The sequence below is a fragment of the Manis pentadactyla genome, chromosome 10 (genome assembly GCF_030020395.1).
Source record: "Manis pentadactyla isolate mManPen7 chromosome 10, mManPen7.hap1, whole genome shotgun sequence".
Taxonomy (NCBI): Eukaryota; Metazoa; Chordata; class Mammalia; order Pholidota; family Manidae; genus Manis; species Manis pentadactyla.
In genome coordinates, this window is record NC_080028.1 from 79,297,254 (window position 1) to 79,312,309 (window position 15,056).

At 41.1% G+C, this 15,056-nt stretch overlaps 1 protein-coding gene across 2 annotated transcripts in view; it reads left to right on the top strand.

Annotated features, from left to right (window-relative positions):
• The first annotated feature begins 10,195 nt into the window (after positions 1–10,195).
• The window catches only part of RBBP6 (RB binding protein 6, ubiquitin ligase), a 28,914-nt gene continuing 24,053 nt past the window's right edge, over positions 10,196–15,056 (top strand). For both annotated transcript variants that reach the window (XM_036916929.2, XM_036916931.2), the window contains exons 1-2: positions 10,196–10,397; positions 14,905–15,004. In XM_036916929.2, the coding sequence (XP_036772824.2) occupies positions 10,232–10,397; positions 14,905–15,004 (266 nt within the window). In that variant the 5' untranslated portion in view covers positions 10,196–10,231. The remainder of the gene's footprint in view (positions 10,398–14,904; positions 15,005–15,056) is intronic.

A 15,056-nucleotide genomic window follows, 5' to 3' on the forward strand; every position in this document is an offset into this window, starting at 1 on the left:
AAAAGGCAAAATTACGGGAACAGAAAACAGGCCAGTGGTTGTCAGGGACTGGATGGAGAGGGAGGGATTATTGCAAAGGAGCCCACGGGAATTTTGGAGGTTGATGGAAATATTCTGTATCTTGACTGTGGTCATTGGTACATGACTGTATATGTTTTCCAAAAAAATTAGGCAACTATAAACTAAAAAGGGTGAATTTTTCCATATGTAAATTACACTTCGAGGAATCTGACTTAAGAAAAAAACACACAGGAAAAAAAGTGATTCTTCCCCTCAAATTGTTCAACCAACCATTTCCCCTTCCCAGAAGGCAATCATGGTTGCCAATTTGTGTATTTTTTCAGCTTTTCAGAAATATTCTAGATATATGCAAGTGTATATGTACATATTTGTATATGTATATACATTTACATATATAAATATGCAGATATATACTTTTGGAAGTATATTATACAGTGTTTTTTACTGAGTTTTGCACTTAATTATGTATTTTGAATATCCTTCCATACCAGTACATAGCAGGCTGTCTCATTGATTTGGGTTTTTTTAAGCAGGCAGTTAACTTGGCTGAACTCAAACTGCAGACTGCCTCCCCTGGGGTGAACAGCCGCTGGAATATCAGTTAACTTTGTTTAGCCTTAGCTGGAGTTGGCCTGTATAAAGTGTTCTGCTAGACATCTGGGCTCATGGAGTTCATGTATAGAATTGGGGGGCTCCCTTTTCTCTGGCTCTTCTTTTCCAGGATTACTTACTCCTGAATTTCCAGAGTCTGTGTTTGTGCATACCCTGTCCTCTGGCTCTTCAGACTAGTAAAACCAGGTTTTCTAGCAGACTTTTAGCCACCCTCCCTTGGCACTGATTTGCTCTGCCTTTGAAAATGGGACACTCACCCAGTGCTGTACCTTTCTTCCGAGTGACAATACCCCTCTAGTACCTGCCTGGCTTTGGTCATTCCCCAGCGTCTTCAGGTAGTGAGTTGGTTTTTGCACATTTTGTCCAGAGCTGTTATCTGCATAGAATTGACCCAGAAGGAGTTACTGGCCATGGAATTTTGTTTCATTCTTTTTAACTGCCACATTTCACCTTCAGGACAACCTGCAGGAAAGTTTTATTATTGCCTCCTGTCCACAGTGCAGTGGGTGATATGGGTGCACTGGACTCCAGATCATTTGAATATTTGGAAAAGGAGTATATTTTTATTTTATTTTGTGTTTTGGCAAATAAAGTACTTTCACTATGACCTTGGAAAGGTCACTTAACCTCAGTTCTTATTTTCAATCTGAATAATGATGATACTTCCCTTACAGGGTGGTCCTGAAGGTCAGTGAAATAGCACAACAATGGCCCATGTTCATGCAACACTTGCTCTGTGTGGGGACTGTTCTCAGGTACTTTATTCCTTGCAATAGCCTATAAATGCGGTATTATCAGCTCCATTTGATGGTGAGGCCCCAGTGGGTCTTTATGACCTGCTCGGTGCCCCTCATGTAGTATGTGGCAGAGCTGGGATTTGAACCGAGGCTGTGTAGTACCTGCCTCTGTGCACTTAGCCATGTGCAGCCTAGAATGTGGTGGTTCTTAATGCTGGCTGGGCATCAGAACCCCTGCACAGCCCACAAAGATCTGCTGAATCAGCCTCTCCAGCCTCTGCATTTGGAGCAAGCTCCATGCCTTGGCCCAGCGTCAGTGTTAAAATATGGGCCTTCCCCTCTTCTCCATCTCCCTTTTCCTGCTTCACTGGAGAGGATCTCTATGGCCAGCACCTTCTGGGCCCTCTGCCAGGTCACAGGCCTCACTTATTAGGATTACCTTTGATCCATTCCTGACAGATCTACATCAGCGGCCTGCTTGACAGGTGGAACAGGCTCCAGGAGCTGCAGGAAGAAACAGCTATGGTTAGGACCTACCTTCCCCACCTGTCTTAAGCCATAGCCCCGATCATGTGACCATCGGGAACAAGGCTATGAGCCATGGTGTATGTGTCATCAAATCTCTGCCTTTTAAATAAACCACACCTGACAACCCCATGCTATCTTGGGCTCCTTCAAGTTCCTAGAACTTCCCAGGATGCTTCTGAAGGTAATTATAGTTCAGCTGTTACTTGAGTCTTAGGAACCTGTGGTACCAGCCATACTCAAATTGCCCTGAACCTTAACACGGGATGGTCCTGATTTCTCATCCCCTTAGGGCATTCCTTGCTCACATCAAAATTTGTTTCAATGGATTTTATGGTCTTACATGCCCTGGCCCCTCAATATTTCTCTGGCCTAAGCTCTGCCATTCCCTGTCATTATCCACACTTCTGCCACACCAGCCTGGATCACATCTCAGGGTTTTTGCACTTGCCATTCACTGTACCTAGAAACTTCCTCCCTTAGAACCTCACATTGCTAACTCTCTCGTCATTCAAATGCCAACTCAAATGTCATCTCCTCACAGAGGCCTGTCCTGAGCACCCAGCGTTAGTCACCCTCACCCACCACCTATCTATCCCTCACCATCCCTCCAACTCTGTTTTGTTTTCTTCCTAGTGCTGTCACATACTACAGTCATGGGCTCTTTGCTTGTCTGGTTGCTTATTGTTTCTCTCCCACACTAGCATGGCAACTCCAGGAAAAGCCTTGCCTATCCTGTTCCTGTCATCCATTGAGTATCTGTGAGATGAACTAATGCCTTTGCCACCAGGGCTTTCTGCTATTTCCTCCCTCCCAGTGTTTTCCAGGGCAAAGCCAGCCAATTGAAGGCAAATACCCAAGGCAGTCACGGGCATGAGAGGCACCACAGGAACCCTGGACCAGGAAAAGCTGAGTTTGAATCCTGCCACCATCACTACTCACTTTGACCTTGGACTCACCTCTAGGGTACGTGACCTTGGACTCCGTTGTACCACCAGGGAAAGTATCAGACCCACCTCCCAGGGTCACAGTAAGGAGACACAAGAGAGTACGCATGAAGCCTGTAGCCCAGTGCCAGGCCTATGGGATCAGCAGTCCTGGAGGCAGAGTGGAGGAAGGGGCATGCACAAAGCCTGAGAGAGAGTCTGTGCATCTGAAGGTGTCCCTGTTTGCACTTCCTCAAGGAAGGTTTGGAAGCATGAAGGGAGAGTTCAGGTCAACTGTCCTGCTTTAATCTACCAAGCTTGTTACTGCTGGAGAAGCCAGACAGAACCATTTATTAAGAGTCATTTTGGGTCTTCACAAATAATTATAGAGCCCCTGCCAAATGCTTTAGGGAAGACATAGATGAGGCAGATGATGTCTGTGCCCAGTGGGAACTTAAACCGGGAGGCCCAAAGATGACAGGGGAATAGGCAGGAGAGAGGAAGGAAAGTGGGTGTGGGGAATGAAGAAGGAGGGTTGGTTTACAGTCTGTCGCAGGGGGGCCAGCTTTGCTCCTAATACCTGGAGAGAGGGCCCCCTTTCTCAAGGGCCAGTCCATAGGACACCTCAGCTGGCCATAACATAGAGTCAGTGGTTAGGAGACTCCCCTTCCCAGCCAGGCACACACTGCTTTAAATCGTGGCTCCTGTGTGACCTTACCTCTCTGACCCTCAGTGTCTTATTTATGACACAGGGATAATATTGGGACCTATTCAAGGGTTCTTGGGAGGATTTAAGGAAGATTGCATTAAAAGTACTTGGCTCAGGGTGTGGTAAATATGAAATGCTTGGCAAATGCCAGCCATGGTTGTGTTGTTCTTATGTTTATTCAAGTTGGAAGCACTTCAAAGAAACATCTTTAGAATTTGCCACTTGAATTCATTTCCCAAGCAACACTTACATGGTACTTCGGAACCAGTCACTGTCATGGAATTGTCTTAACAACCTTACAGGGAAGGCACTGTTTTTTTGTTGTCTGTCCTTTATTTTTAAACACATAACATAAAATTTATACTAGCTTAACCATTATTAAGTTTACAATACAGCAGTGTTAAGAATATTCATATTGTTGTGCAACAGATCTCTAGAACTTTTTGTCTTGCAAAAGTGAAACTGTACTCATTGACTATCATCTTCCCATTTCCCGTTCCATCAACCCCTACTTTTTGTTTCTAGGAAGGTACTATTTCAGCTGTTTTGCAAATCAGGAAACCAAGATTAGCTACATAATTTGCAGGGCTCAGTGCAAAATGGAAATGAAAATGAAAATGAAAATTATGAGAAATATCAACTTGGCAACAGCAGAGCATTAAACCAAGCAAGGGCCCTTCTGAATGCATTCACACACAGCCCATGAAACAGGTCCTGGAGGAAACCAAGGGCCAGAGAAGTCAAGTTACATTCCCAAAGTCACACAGCAAGTTTGGGAGCCTCTGAAACTATGACTTCCCTTACTTACTGTAAACTCCCTATGGGCTGGGGCTTTGATTTGTTTCCGGAGAATTGCCTAGCACCCAGCAGAGTACCTGAAACACACTGACACTCACTGCATATTTCATATCTAGGGGAATGAATAAATAGGTCACATTCACCCAAGAAAGCAGAGGCTTCTCAGAGGTTAAGGGCTCTGCTTGACTCTGGCACAATGTGTTTTTCCCATTCCTGCTTCTTCCTTCTGTTTAGGAAGAGCGCTTGACTTCCTAGAAGAAGCAACCATGGCATGTGTTCACCTATACATAATGTCCCCTCGTATTTTGTGAGGCACCATTGCTTCATAACATTCTGGTTTTGAATCCCACTTTAATGGAGTGCAGTGAAGTGAGAAGACACTGGATAATGTGAGGTCACTGTGGCATGTTCTGGCTCCAGGTTCCCAGGTCACCGGGAGTCTGATGGCCAACCCCGTTCTCTGATCTCAACACAAGAGAACTAAAACCAAATAATGAAAGTATAAGCAAACAGTGAGTTTTATTTACAGTGATGGCATTGAGTGCTGCAAAAAAGTTTAGGTAGCTAGCATAATTTTTGCTTCTTTGAAAGGAACACCCTGTTTCTGTCTGAATGTTTGTGAGATTCTTTGTGGCAGTGGGAAAAGGGGAGAGATGGAAACTCGGGTCCCATCGTAATCCTGGATTATAGTAGATTAATCATAATCCTGATTTCATGATTTATCATTGTTCTGTGCCTTTTAGTTTAATTATTCTTTCTGTATTTGTTTATTTTCAGTAAAATATATCAGTAGTTGTATTTTCAGTAATTTACATCAGTAGATTAGTCATAATCCTGATCTCATTACTTATCATTGTTTCATCCCTTTTAATTATTCTTTCTGTTTGTTTTCAGTAAAATAGTGCATAGTTGTGAACCCACCCAGGAATAAGATATCAACCATTCACATCTCCTATGGGCTCCTCAGCTAGCTCATCCTTCCACCTCAGAGGTAGTGATTATCCTGAATTTTGTATTTTCAGTCATTTGTTTTTTTCAAATGTGTTAAATCTGTATGCCTGGCTAAATAATGTACTGTTTAATTTTAGTTATTTTTGAAATTCATAGAAAGGGTATTATATATCACCTTTTGATATATATATATATATATAAAATACATTTTTTCTAACCCAAGAACGACTAAAAAGATCCCATCACCATGTTGTTGCACATCATGGTATTGTATTTTTTTCACTGCTGTACAATATTCTGCTGTCTGGATAGGTCATAATGTATTGATCCATTCCCCTGTCATGAGTATTTCAGTCATTTCAGTTTTTTTGCTTTTAAAAAAAGAACATCCATGAAATTCTTGTGCAAGTGCATGAGTTAAATTTTGCCTTGGATATATACTCAGGAGTGGAATTACTGATTCAGAGGGTCTAGGAATGCTCAGATTCGCAAGAGAATACCAAGTAGTTTCCCAAAATTATTGTTCTAATATATACCCCAATGATCACAGGGGATCCCACGATCCCCATGTCCCATATGGCATTGTCAAACTCTTTAATTTTGTCTGTTGAATGAATATATGAATGAATAGAGGGGAAACAATAGCTTGTTCACATTCATTTTCAAAAAGTCAGTTCATATGATGACTTCAATATTCAACAACCTGTAGCTTTCAACAAATTGAGTGTGATTTAAAATGCTGCTGAGAAGACAAAACGAAAAGGAGTCAACTATAATGCTGCAAAAATCTCCTAAAAACTAAAATTATCCCACCTGTTCTAAATTGTTATACTTAAAAAAAAAAAGATAGAAATTTCCTTTATAAAACATATGTATGTTTTAGAAAAAAAACATATGTATAGTTTACAGCAAACCATAATGCATATCTTATGCTTTTATTCTTTATTTACAATGTATTTCACACATTAGAAAGGAATACAATGATCTTTACTCTATACACAAAAATATTCAAATAGATTACAGAGTTTAAAAACATGACTCTCATAATAAACTGGAAGGAAACATAAGCAAATAAATGCCTAAGGTGGGTGCTGAGTGGCTAGGAACTACTTTTCTAAGTATATGAATAAAGGTAAAAACTGTGAGGAGAAAAGGTGGATGGATCTTATTACCTAAAACTGCAAAACTTTTTGTAGGCTTCAATAAGAAATAAATACAATGTAAAGGCTATATAAAGGCAATCTGTCTATCACCAGGGAAGATACTTTGGTGATATAAAGGACATATCTATCCATTTTTTGTGAATTTGGGCTGACAGCATGGAGGCCAGGCTCAATCTGGTGACAACTGGGTGGGACTGGATTAAAAGTACTTACGACAGCCTCTGCAGGGGTAGATCTCATTCTCACTTAGGGATCCTGGGGGCAAGTGTCCTGCAGTGGACAGGCCGAGCTTTTTGGGTCTCTCAATTCTGCACTCTGAAACTAAAATTTAGGCAGAAGGAAATAAGGTTGGAGATCTACTAAATGTATGCATTTGGTGTAGGTGTGAGGGCATATTATGTTTGAGAATGACAAAGGTTTAAAATCCTAGGATGTAGGAGCTCCAGAATTGCTACACAGGAGTTTGGAAAGGGATGTTTCATTCATCTTAGGTATAGAACAAAAGGCTTTTCAAAGGTTTACAAAAATACTGGAGTAGGAGGTAGTGGAGAAAAGTGGCACGATTTTACCAAAAGAAATTTACGAAACTGAGATTAGAAAAAGAACTTGATGAAAGGACCAAATGTATCATTTTGTCAATTAGTCAAGCAGCTCAAATATCATCACATAAGTACATTTAATGTGGGCTGTGGGTGACTTTTGAACTTTTGATGCAATATGGAATGAGGTCTCCATAAATAATATTGCCCAGGGTGAATATAGATTTTTAAGGGCTCTTGGCTGATGAGAATTGTTGGACCCATCTTCACACTGACCCTATTCTTTCCAAGGAAACATACTCCTCTTCTGGCAGCATTCTGGTTCACTCTACCCTAAGTATGTGGCCTCTTTTGAGCCCCATCCAGGCTGATTATATTAGCATTAAATTCAATATGAAGGCATTAGCCAAAGATAAGTGAAAGGTTATAGATTCACTATTTTGGAAGTGTGAATGAATACCAAGATGATTCGCGTCATTTTCTTGTCCAGTTTTGCTTTCCTTAAATGTGATTTTCCCCCTTTCATTCACACACAGATTTTTCAAGGAAAGCAGCCTCTTTTAAGTGGACCCAAGAACAAAAAAATTTTGTTAAGGTACGAAAGAAGATAGAGGTGAGAGAAATTTGTTACATGAGAAAATTACTGATGCTGATCATGTGGTTAAATTAAACTATATTTGTGTCTCCTGGGCTGCCCTTGATTTGCCAAAATCTTACTGCCACTGTATTTCTATAGATCACATAAAGATGTATTTATTCAACACATTCATTGTGTTGAGGATACAATATAACCAAAAGAGATAAAATCCCTGGTCTCAGCTGTGGGGGAAACAGAAAATTAAAAACACATACCACATCAAGTAGTGATGAGTCCTTGAAAGAAAATAAGAAAAAGTAAAGGGATAGAGAATGGTGGCCATCCTATTCAGGTAAGGTGGCCTTAGGAAGACTTTTCTGACAAAATGATGATTGATTTAAATGAAGTTCGGTAAGAATTTGTGTATTCAGGAAGTCCCTAGCAAACTGTGCCACATTTCAGCTGTGAGATCTTGCTCCCAGTGACTAACTTCTCTGAGCCTAAGCCTGTAAAATACAGAGAGGATGAGGAAAACGCATTGTAAATGATAGTGATCACAGTTTATGAATGCAATTTATCATATTATGAATTTTATGGATATAATAACTTCCCCATAACCCAACGAAACAATATTCCAGTCCACTGAGAGGGTTCTAGGCACAGTTCCCGGCTTTTATAATTAGGAATGGGATTTCAGACCCCTCCACTGAGCAGGCATTCCCCTGATTCTGCAAATTTGGAAAGTGCGTGATTACTAGCTTCAGGTCCCTCATCTATAAATTGAAGATAATGGTAATGCTGACCACTTTGGGGTTTTTGTTGAAGTTGTTAAACTGACATTTATTGAGCCACATTTATTGAAACACATTCAGCCATGTGCCAGGCATGGTCCTAAACAATGGAAACGTATTCATTTATTTAATGCATACAAGCTAGTAAACCAAATACTATTTTTAATGGTATTTTACAGCCAAGGAAACAGAGGCACGAAGGAGTTAAATCTAGAGTCCTACAGCTAGGGTTCCAACCCACACAACTCAGCTCCAAAGCCGGACAGTGTGACAAGGTGCTTTGCGCTGCGCCTTGCGCTTGGTAAGAGCACGATAAATCTTTACGGCAGTTGTAATCAGTTCTAGCCAGGGGCTGCTCCAGAATTTCCACGTAGGAGGAGCTTAAGGTAGCCAGTTTGTTGGCAGGGGAAACTAGGGGGCGCTTGCATAGCAACCATAGTTTACTGCTTAGCAACCGTAATGTTTACTTGAATTGGGGGACTTGAGGGAGTTGGTGGGGACAGCGGGAACGGAGAAGTTAGCCGGTCGCCCCTTGGCACCTCACTTTGTCGTAGAAGCTAGCAAAATAGCAGCTGAAATGTGAACTCCCTTCCAGAGACCGCCCTCGGAGCCGGGCCTCTTTGCGGCCTCCCCCTCCCTCTTGAGGCAGATGGTTTCTTCCGCTCTCCGGGCATGTACGGGTTCCGCGCTCGGGAGTCACAAAGCGCGTGGTCACGTGGGCGGGAGGTTGCACTATGTGACGTCAGGATCCCGCCCTTCGGCCCGCCTATCCGCGCACGTCAGCCCCGCCTCGCGCGCGCCGCCCGTGCAATCCCTGCCTGAGAGACCCCGGAGTTGGGCGCTCACCCGCAGCCTGGCCGCATCCGCCATAGTTCCTGGCCTGGAGGTGTTGCCGGCGCTCGGTGAGGGCCGGAGAGCGGCAGTGAGGCAAAACAAAAAGGGAGGCGGCGAAGCTCTTGCCGTTGCCCGGCGGTTTCCGGGCCCATTTTCGCGGTTCTGGGCCGAAAGGCGACGGAGCGAAAGGCGGGAGAACCCCGGAGTGCACGACGAGAGGAAGCGTCAGGGAGCCTCGGCGGCGTCCGCAGGGTCCGCCGACGCCACCCGGCCGCTGGCCGGAGCCCGGAGTGGTGAGGAAGTGCTTCGAGGCCTAGTTGAGGCCTAGTACCGGCCTTCTGTCTGAGGCGGCGGCGGCGGCGGGGGGGAGGCGGAGCCGGAGCCGGGGGCGGCCTGCGGGAAGGCCTCTCCTCCGCCGACCGCGCGTTTTTGGCCTAGGCCGCGGGCCGCTCGTGGCCTTTGGGGAGCAGGCGAAAGGGTTTGTGTGCGGTGGGGGCCTGGGCCTGGGGAAGCTGACGCCGGTCGTCCGGAAGCCAGGAGGAGGCGAGAGGCCGCTCGTGGACTCCGGGCCTAGGCCCTCTCCCCTCAACCTTCTCCCGGGGCCTGGGTCACCCCAATCCACGGAAAAAGAAACCAGCCGGGAGGCGCGGCCGCGCTATGGACCCCTGACCCCGCGGGGTCATTTGGACTGTGTGGACTGACCGCTACTGACTGCACCGCCTGCCCCCGTCTCCTGCCAGCCCTTAGCATGAGCGAGGGGGACCCAGCCGGGTGACATTGTGCCCGTTGGCGGATTCTCGATTTCCCTCTTCCCCGTCCTCGTCCACTTCCTCCCACATGAAGTGATTCTCAGTTTCGGAGGGCGGGTTCGGATTACTGTTTTTACGAACCCCAATTTGTGGTTGGGGGGTATTTAATCTGAGGCCTTAGGGTCCTTCGGTATCTTGAGTGTTTTGTGTGTGTACATATTTTGCTCTTGAGTTTATAAATATACATATATTGAGAGTATCCACATCTCCTGGCTGAACCTTAGGAATCCTTTGGCACCATGTCCTGTGTGCATTATAAATTTTCCTCTAAACTCAACTATGATACCGTCACCTTTGATGGCCTCCACATCTCCCTCTGCGACTTAAAGAAGCAGATTATGGGGAGAGAGAAGCTGAAAGCTGCCGACTGCGACCTGCAGATCACCAACGCGCAGACGAAAGAAGGTAAGAGCCACAGGGGGCCAAGATATTTGCTGGTGAAGATAGATAGTAGTTGTGAGGTGCCTGGCAGAAGACTAACCGCCATTATGTCTCCTGTGGGAGTTCGTTCTAATACTTTTGAGACAACTTTTCATTGATAGCCTCGGGTTGCAGCAGTCGGCCTTGGAGTTTAACTGGTTTATTTGGTATCTGCATGCTTGGATCATCCGTAACAGGCTAATCCAAAAAGGGCGAAGTTTGATTATTCCTCTCAAATGTTTTTTAAAATGATGATTTTGGTCGGAGAGTGTGGAGATATTAATCCAGATTCTTTACTTGTTAGAGTAGCAATAGAAATAAGTAACTTGGTAACCTACTAACGATTTAGGGTTCAATGGCAACATTTAATGTACTCTTCTCCCGTCCCCTATTTGTGTATTTTTACTGTGTTGTAGAGAAGAAATTCTCGCTTAAATAATTTTGAAGGATCTTATCCAGCCCGTCTTAACGGTTGAAATGGCTTTTGGAACTTGGTATGTTGTGATGTGACCTCTTTGGTCTTGTGTGTAAATTCCAGAATTAGTAATTACGTAGTTGAACCCTTAGTTCACATTACTTTTAAAATTTAGAAATTTAGTAAAAATAAAAAATACAGATCTTTCTTTTTTAAAGTGGTAATTTGTAGACTTTACATGATCATGTTGATAACTAAAATACTGAAAAAATAGGCTGCTACCATGAATAAACAAATAGACTACTGATTGGTAGCTTTAAGTTCTTTCTCCTTTTTAAAAACGTTTTATAATACTGGGAATTAATAGATAAGAAAATGTGACAAATGGCGTTTTCAGATTCTGACTCTGACCTTGTTTTGGTTTCTTTTTCTCAATACTGACTAATGCTGATGTGTAGTTTTCAGTAAGCAATCTTTTGAGTTATCAATAGAATGAGAAGAAAAAAAGTTTTAATTAGGTTAGGGTATATTATTAATAGCTAAATTTGGCTTAAGGGTCACATGGTGTTTTTTTTTTTAGTTGAAATTGGGGGGAAGGTCCTCCACTCCTAGCCTATAGTTTGGTAGGTAGAGTAAATCTAATTATGTAAAAGAGCTGTTTTCTATATACATCCAGACATAAGTATAATTGTGTTATGTTAAAGAACAGCACTGCTAGCAAGCATATCATGACTCAGAAATGTTCATTAGGGAAGTTTATTGACTCACGGTAACACATCAAAGAATATTCTCCACTTCCCCCTTTTTTCAAAGGTGTCACACCTAAGGGACACTGTGTGTGAGGCTTTGGTAATTATAATTATGTTTAGCATCCCTCAACTTAGGACGAAGAAAAATTGTTGATAGCCAGGAACAGTTGAGAAACAGTTTTTAAAAATATTACACAAAAAAATTCCTTAAGGGAAATATTCTTTTAAGACTGAAAGCATCCTTAAGTATTTAGTTACATTAAACAAGTGAGTCCATTTATAAGAATTTTAGACCATCCTTACTATGTTGGTGATACTTATGAATGAGAGGAAAGAAAATATAAATGAAATTGGAATATTAAGGCAGTTTTAATCACCATGTACAAGTTTACTAGTTCACTGGAGTATCACATGATTTAATCATTTGGCGCTAGACTTTGTCCATCTTTTCCACCTAATAACTGAATGCAACTTTGTTAAACTGGAGTAAGTTATGGTTGACTGAATTCTTGTCTACAAATTTGAGCTTTGTGACATTGTGTTACTTTTTTTCCTAACCCAGGGAAATTATGTGATACCTTACTGTACACACCCTGAAGGGCAGGGAAGTACTTTGCCCAGCATGTATTTTCTTTTTATATTTGTGTGAACTGTCTTAATTGTAGAAAGCTTTGATATTAGATTCGTTAAGAGAAAGGAGTTTCAGGGGAGAAAATGCTCATTTTATGCAATCCTCAAATTAGGGAAGAAAAAGGTATCATTGATAGTAGTGCAGAGGATAGTCATTTAATGAGTTTTATAGGGAATTACAGTATTCAGTATTAAAAGTAGCTGAGTAAAAATGCTGCTTGGTTTTAGCACCATCCAGTGAATTAAAGGGTACAAAATAAGTGTTTATAGTTGCAGTTAGGAGATTGCCTAGGAGAGAATGCTGAACTGGGGTATCTTTAATTTGAATTAATGTTTAAATTACGTTACCTAATCTATGTTTTATAAAACAGTCCTTACAGTTTTAGAAGTCTATCCATACAGTCTAGGACTCTTAAATCTTGTCTAGACCAAAATTCTTGAATCAGAATTTCATGTTTAGATTTACGAAGCCTACTTTATTTCTAGGCTGTATTTTTAAATGAATCCCAAATGATCTTTTGAGATGTTTTTCCAATATAATTTTTTTATATAAATTACTTTTCTTTTCTGCTTCTTCTCCACCTTCCAAAAAAACAGCAAAACAACCTTCATTCCGAACTTGGTGTGAAAGACTGAGAAGCTGAAAATGAAGTATTTTATTTAAGACTCCTTATTTTTCAGTTTCTCCCATCATCTTGTGTTGCATTCCGTCCATGGTCTTCATGTTTTTGGATCAAAAATTACACTGGTGTTTAGGATCTTTTGAAGCTAACAGGCTACTTCTTGATGTGTTTTAAGGGTAGAAAATCAGCAATGAAATTCAGGTACTTAAAAGGTCAATTGCAGCATCTCGCATTGGGGCACCTGACTTTTAGTGTGATGTGCTACCAGGCTGACCTAATCACTAAGTTGTCTTGGAAAGCTACCATGAACACATTAGTTGTTTTTTCACCCTAGTGAATGCTTTTGAGAGTTGTTACATATTCAGGAACTTAATGGATGTTTGACAACAACATATGTTTCTAGAATTTACTTTTTAAAGATTTCCCTATCTACCCTCCTCCAAATTTTTCTTACTCAAAGCTTACTTGGAATTTGGGATAATAGTTCCAAGTATGAACTGTCCAACAAATAATGATAGTCTTACGTTGGTATGCCTACACCTAGGAAATTGTATCACTCTAACTGGGTACTGTGAGATACAGCCGACTATTGAAGTACACTGAAAATTCCTGAACAGTTTAGTTTATAACGAGATATTTTTAGTGTTAGGATTAAAAATAATAGAGCTGAAAAAGTTAAGCTTGAAATGCTTACATATGTGATAAACCTGATGTAATTGGTAGAACAGTGGTAGTCAGCCACTTGGTACTGAGTAACTTAAGCAAGTAAACTCAGTAACCTTAAAAGAATGATTAACCAATCGTGGGTACATTTTATATCTGTCTCCCTGTAAGGGGTTATTTTTTTCTTTTCAGTAATTTTACAGATTCCTTCCCTTAGTAAATTTTTTTGCTGTATGTAGTTAAATTCATTGGTCCAGTTTCTCTTTTAATTTTATTCTTAACAGAAGAATTGAAAGTAATAAATAGCCCAAGGAGAAAAATAAGATCCATTGATCCTTTCTGTTTATCTTAGAAAGTGACATCACTGTTCATCTGTTTGCTTAAACTAGGAATTCATGCCTAGTTTAAGAACAAAGTAGATTCCTTTTTCTCCTTCATCTTTGCTCCTCTCCTCCATTCAGTCTATCTGCAAGCCTATCTATTGATTCTACGTCAGAACATTCTGACTCCATTTCTCTGTCACATCCCAGAACACACCGTCATTAACCTGGACAGCAGCCCCCTTACTAGTCGCCCTGTTTCTACACTTGTTTCTCTATGGGTTCATTATCCCCTTAGATAAGTTATCCTGTTTTGCTTTTAACATATATTGTCATCATTTTCATTTAAAATACTTTGATGATGTCCTTCCTGTTCTACGTAGAAACGGTATAAGTCAATGTATGATCTGTATCTTTCTACCTGTATTTAAAGTCATTCTTGCATTTTCTTCAGCAATTTTGGGCTTTTTGTGTCATTTTTTTCATATGCTTTTCTCTCCATCTGAAACACTCTTTTGTCCAGCTTTTCACACATCTGCCTGGCTTCTCAGCCCTTAAGTCTCAAATGGTTCCTCAGAGGGGCCTTCCTTGAATCAACACTTACAAAGTTGCATCCCACTTTTAATTCTTTATTACAAAACATTTTTTTCTGTATTCAAAACATGTCCTAATTTAATTTTTTTAGTTTGTCTTCACCAGTCATACATTATGGGCTAGGAGAGAAAGACTTTCTTCATTCTAAATACAGGTTTTTCTCATAGTTCAGGTGGTCAGCGTTACTGGCTAAATAAACTAGAGAATGACTTAGTTTTGCTGAGGTTTGGGGTTCCATGAAAGTAGAGGTGCAAGAACCAGGAATCGCTGATATTATTTGGTGTCCTTTGAAGAGAATAAGTCCTTACAACTTTGGATACTTATTCTAATAATATCAGTAATCTAGATGGAAGGTACATGTAGTTATTAGTGTTCTCATGTTTAAGTTGATTTCCCATGAAATTTGTGTTTGGGTGAAGTTTTCTAATTCTTGATGGAGGAGTATAACTTACCCAAATCCCCAAATAGATACTTAGTTCTTTATGTTTTTATTTACAGAATATACTGATGATAATGCTCTCATTCCTAAGAATTCATCTGTAATTGTTAGAAGAATTCCTATTGGAGGTGTGAAATCTACAAGCAAGACATATGTTATGTAAGTATTCATCAAATTTCATTTTGAGTTATCAAAATAGACTTTTATTTTA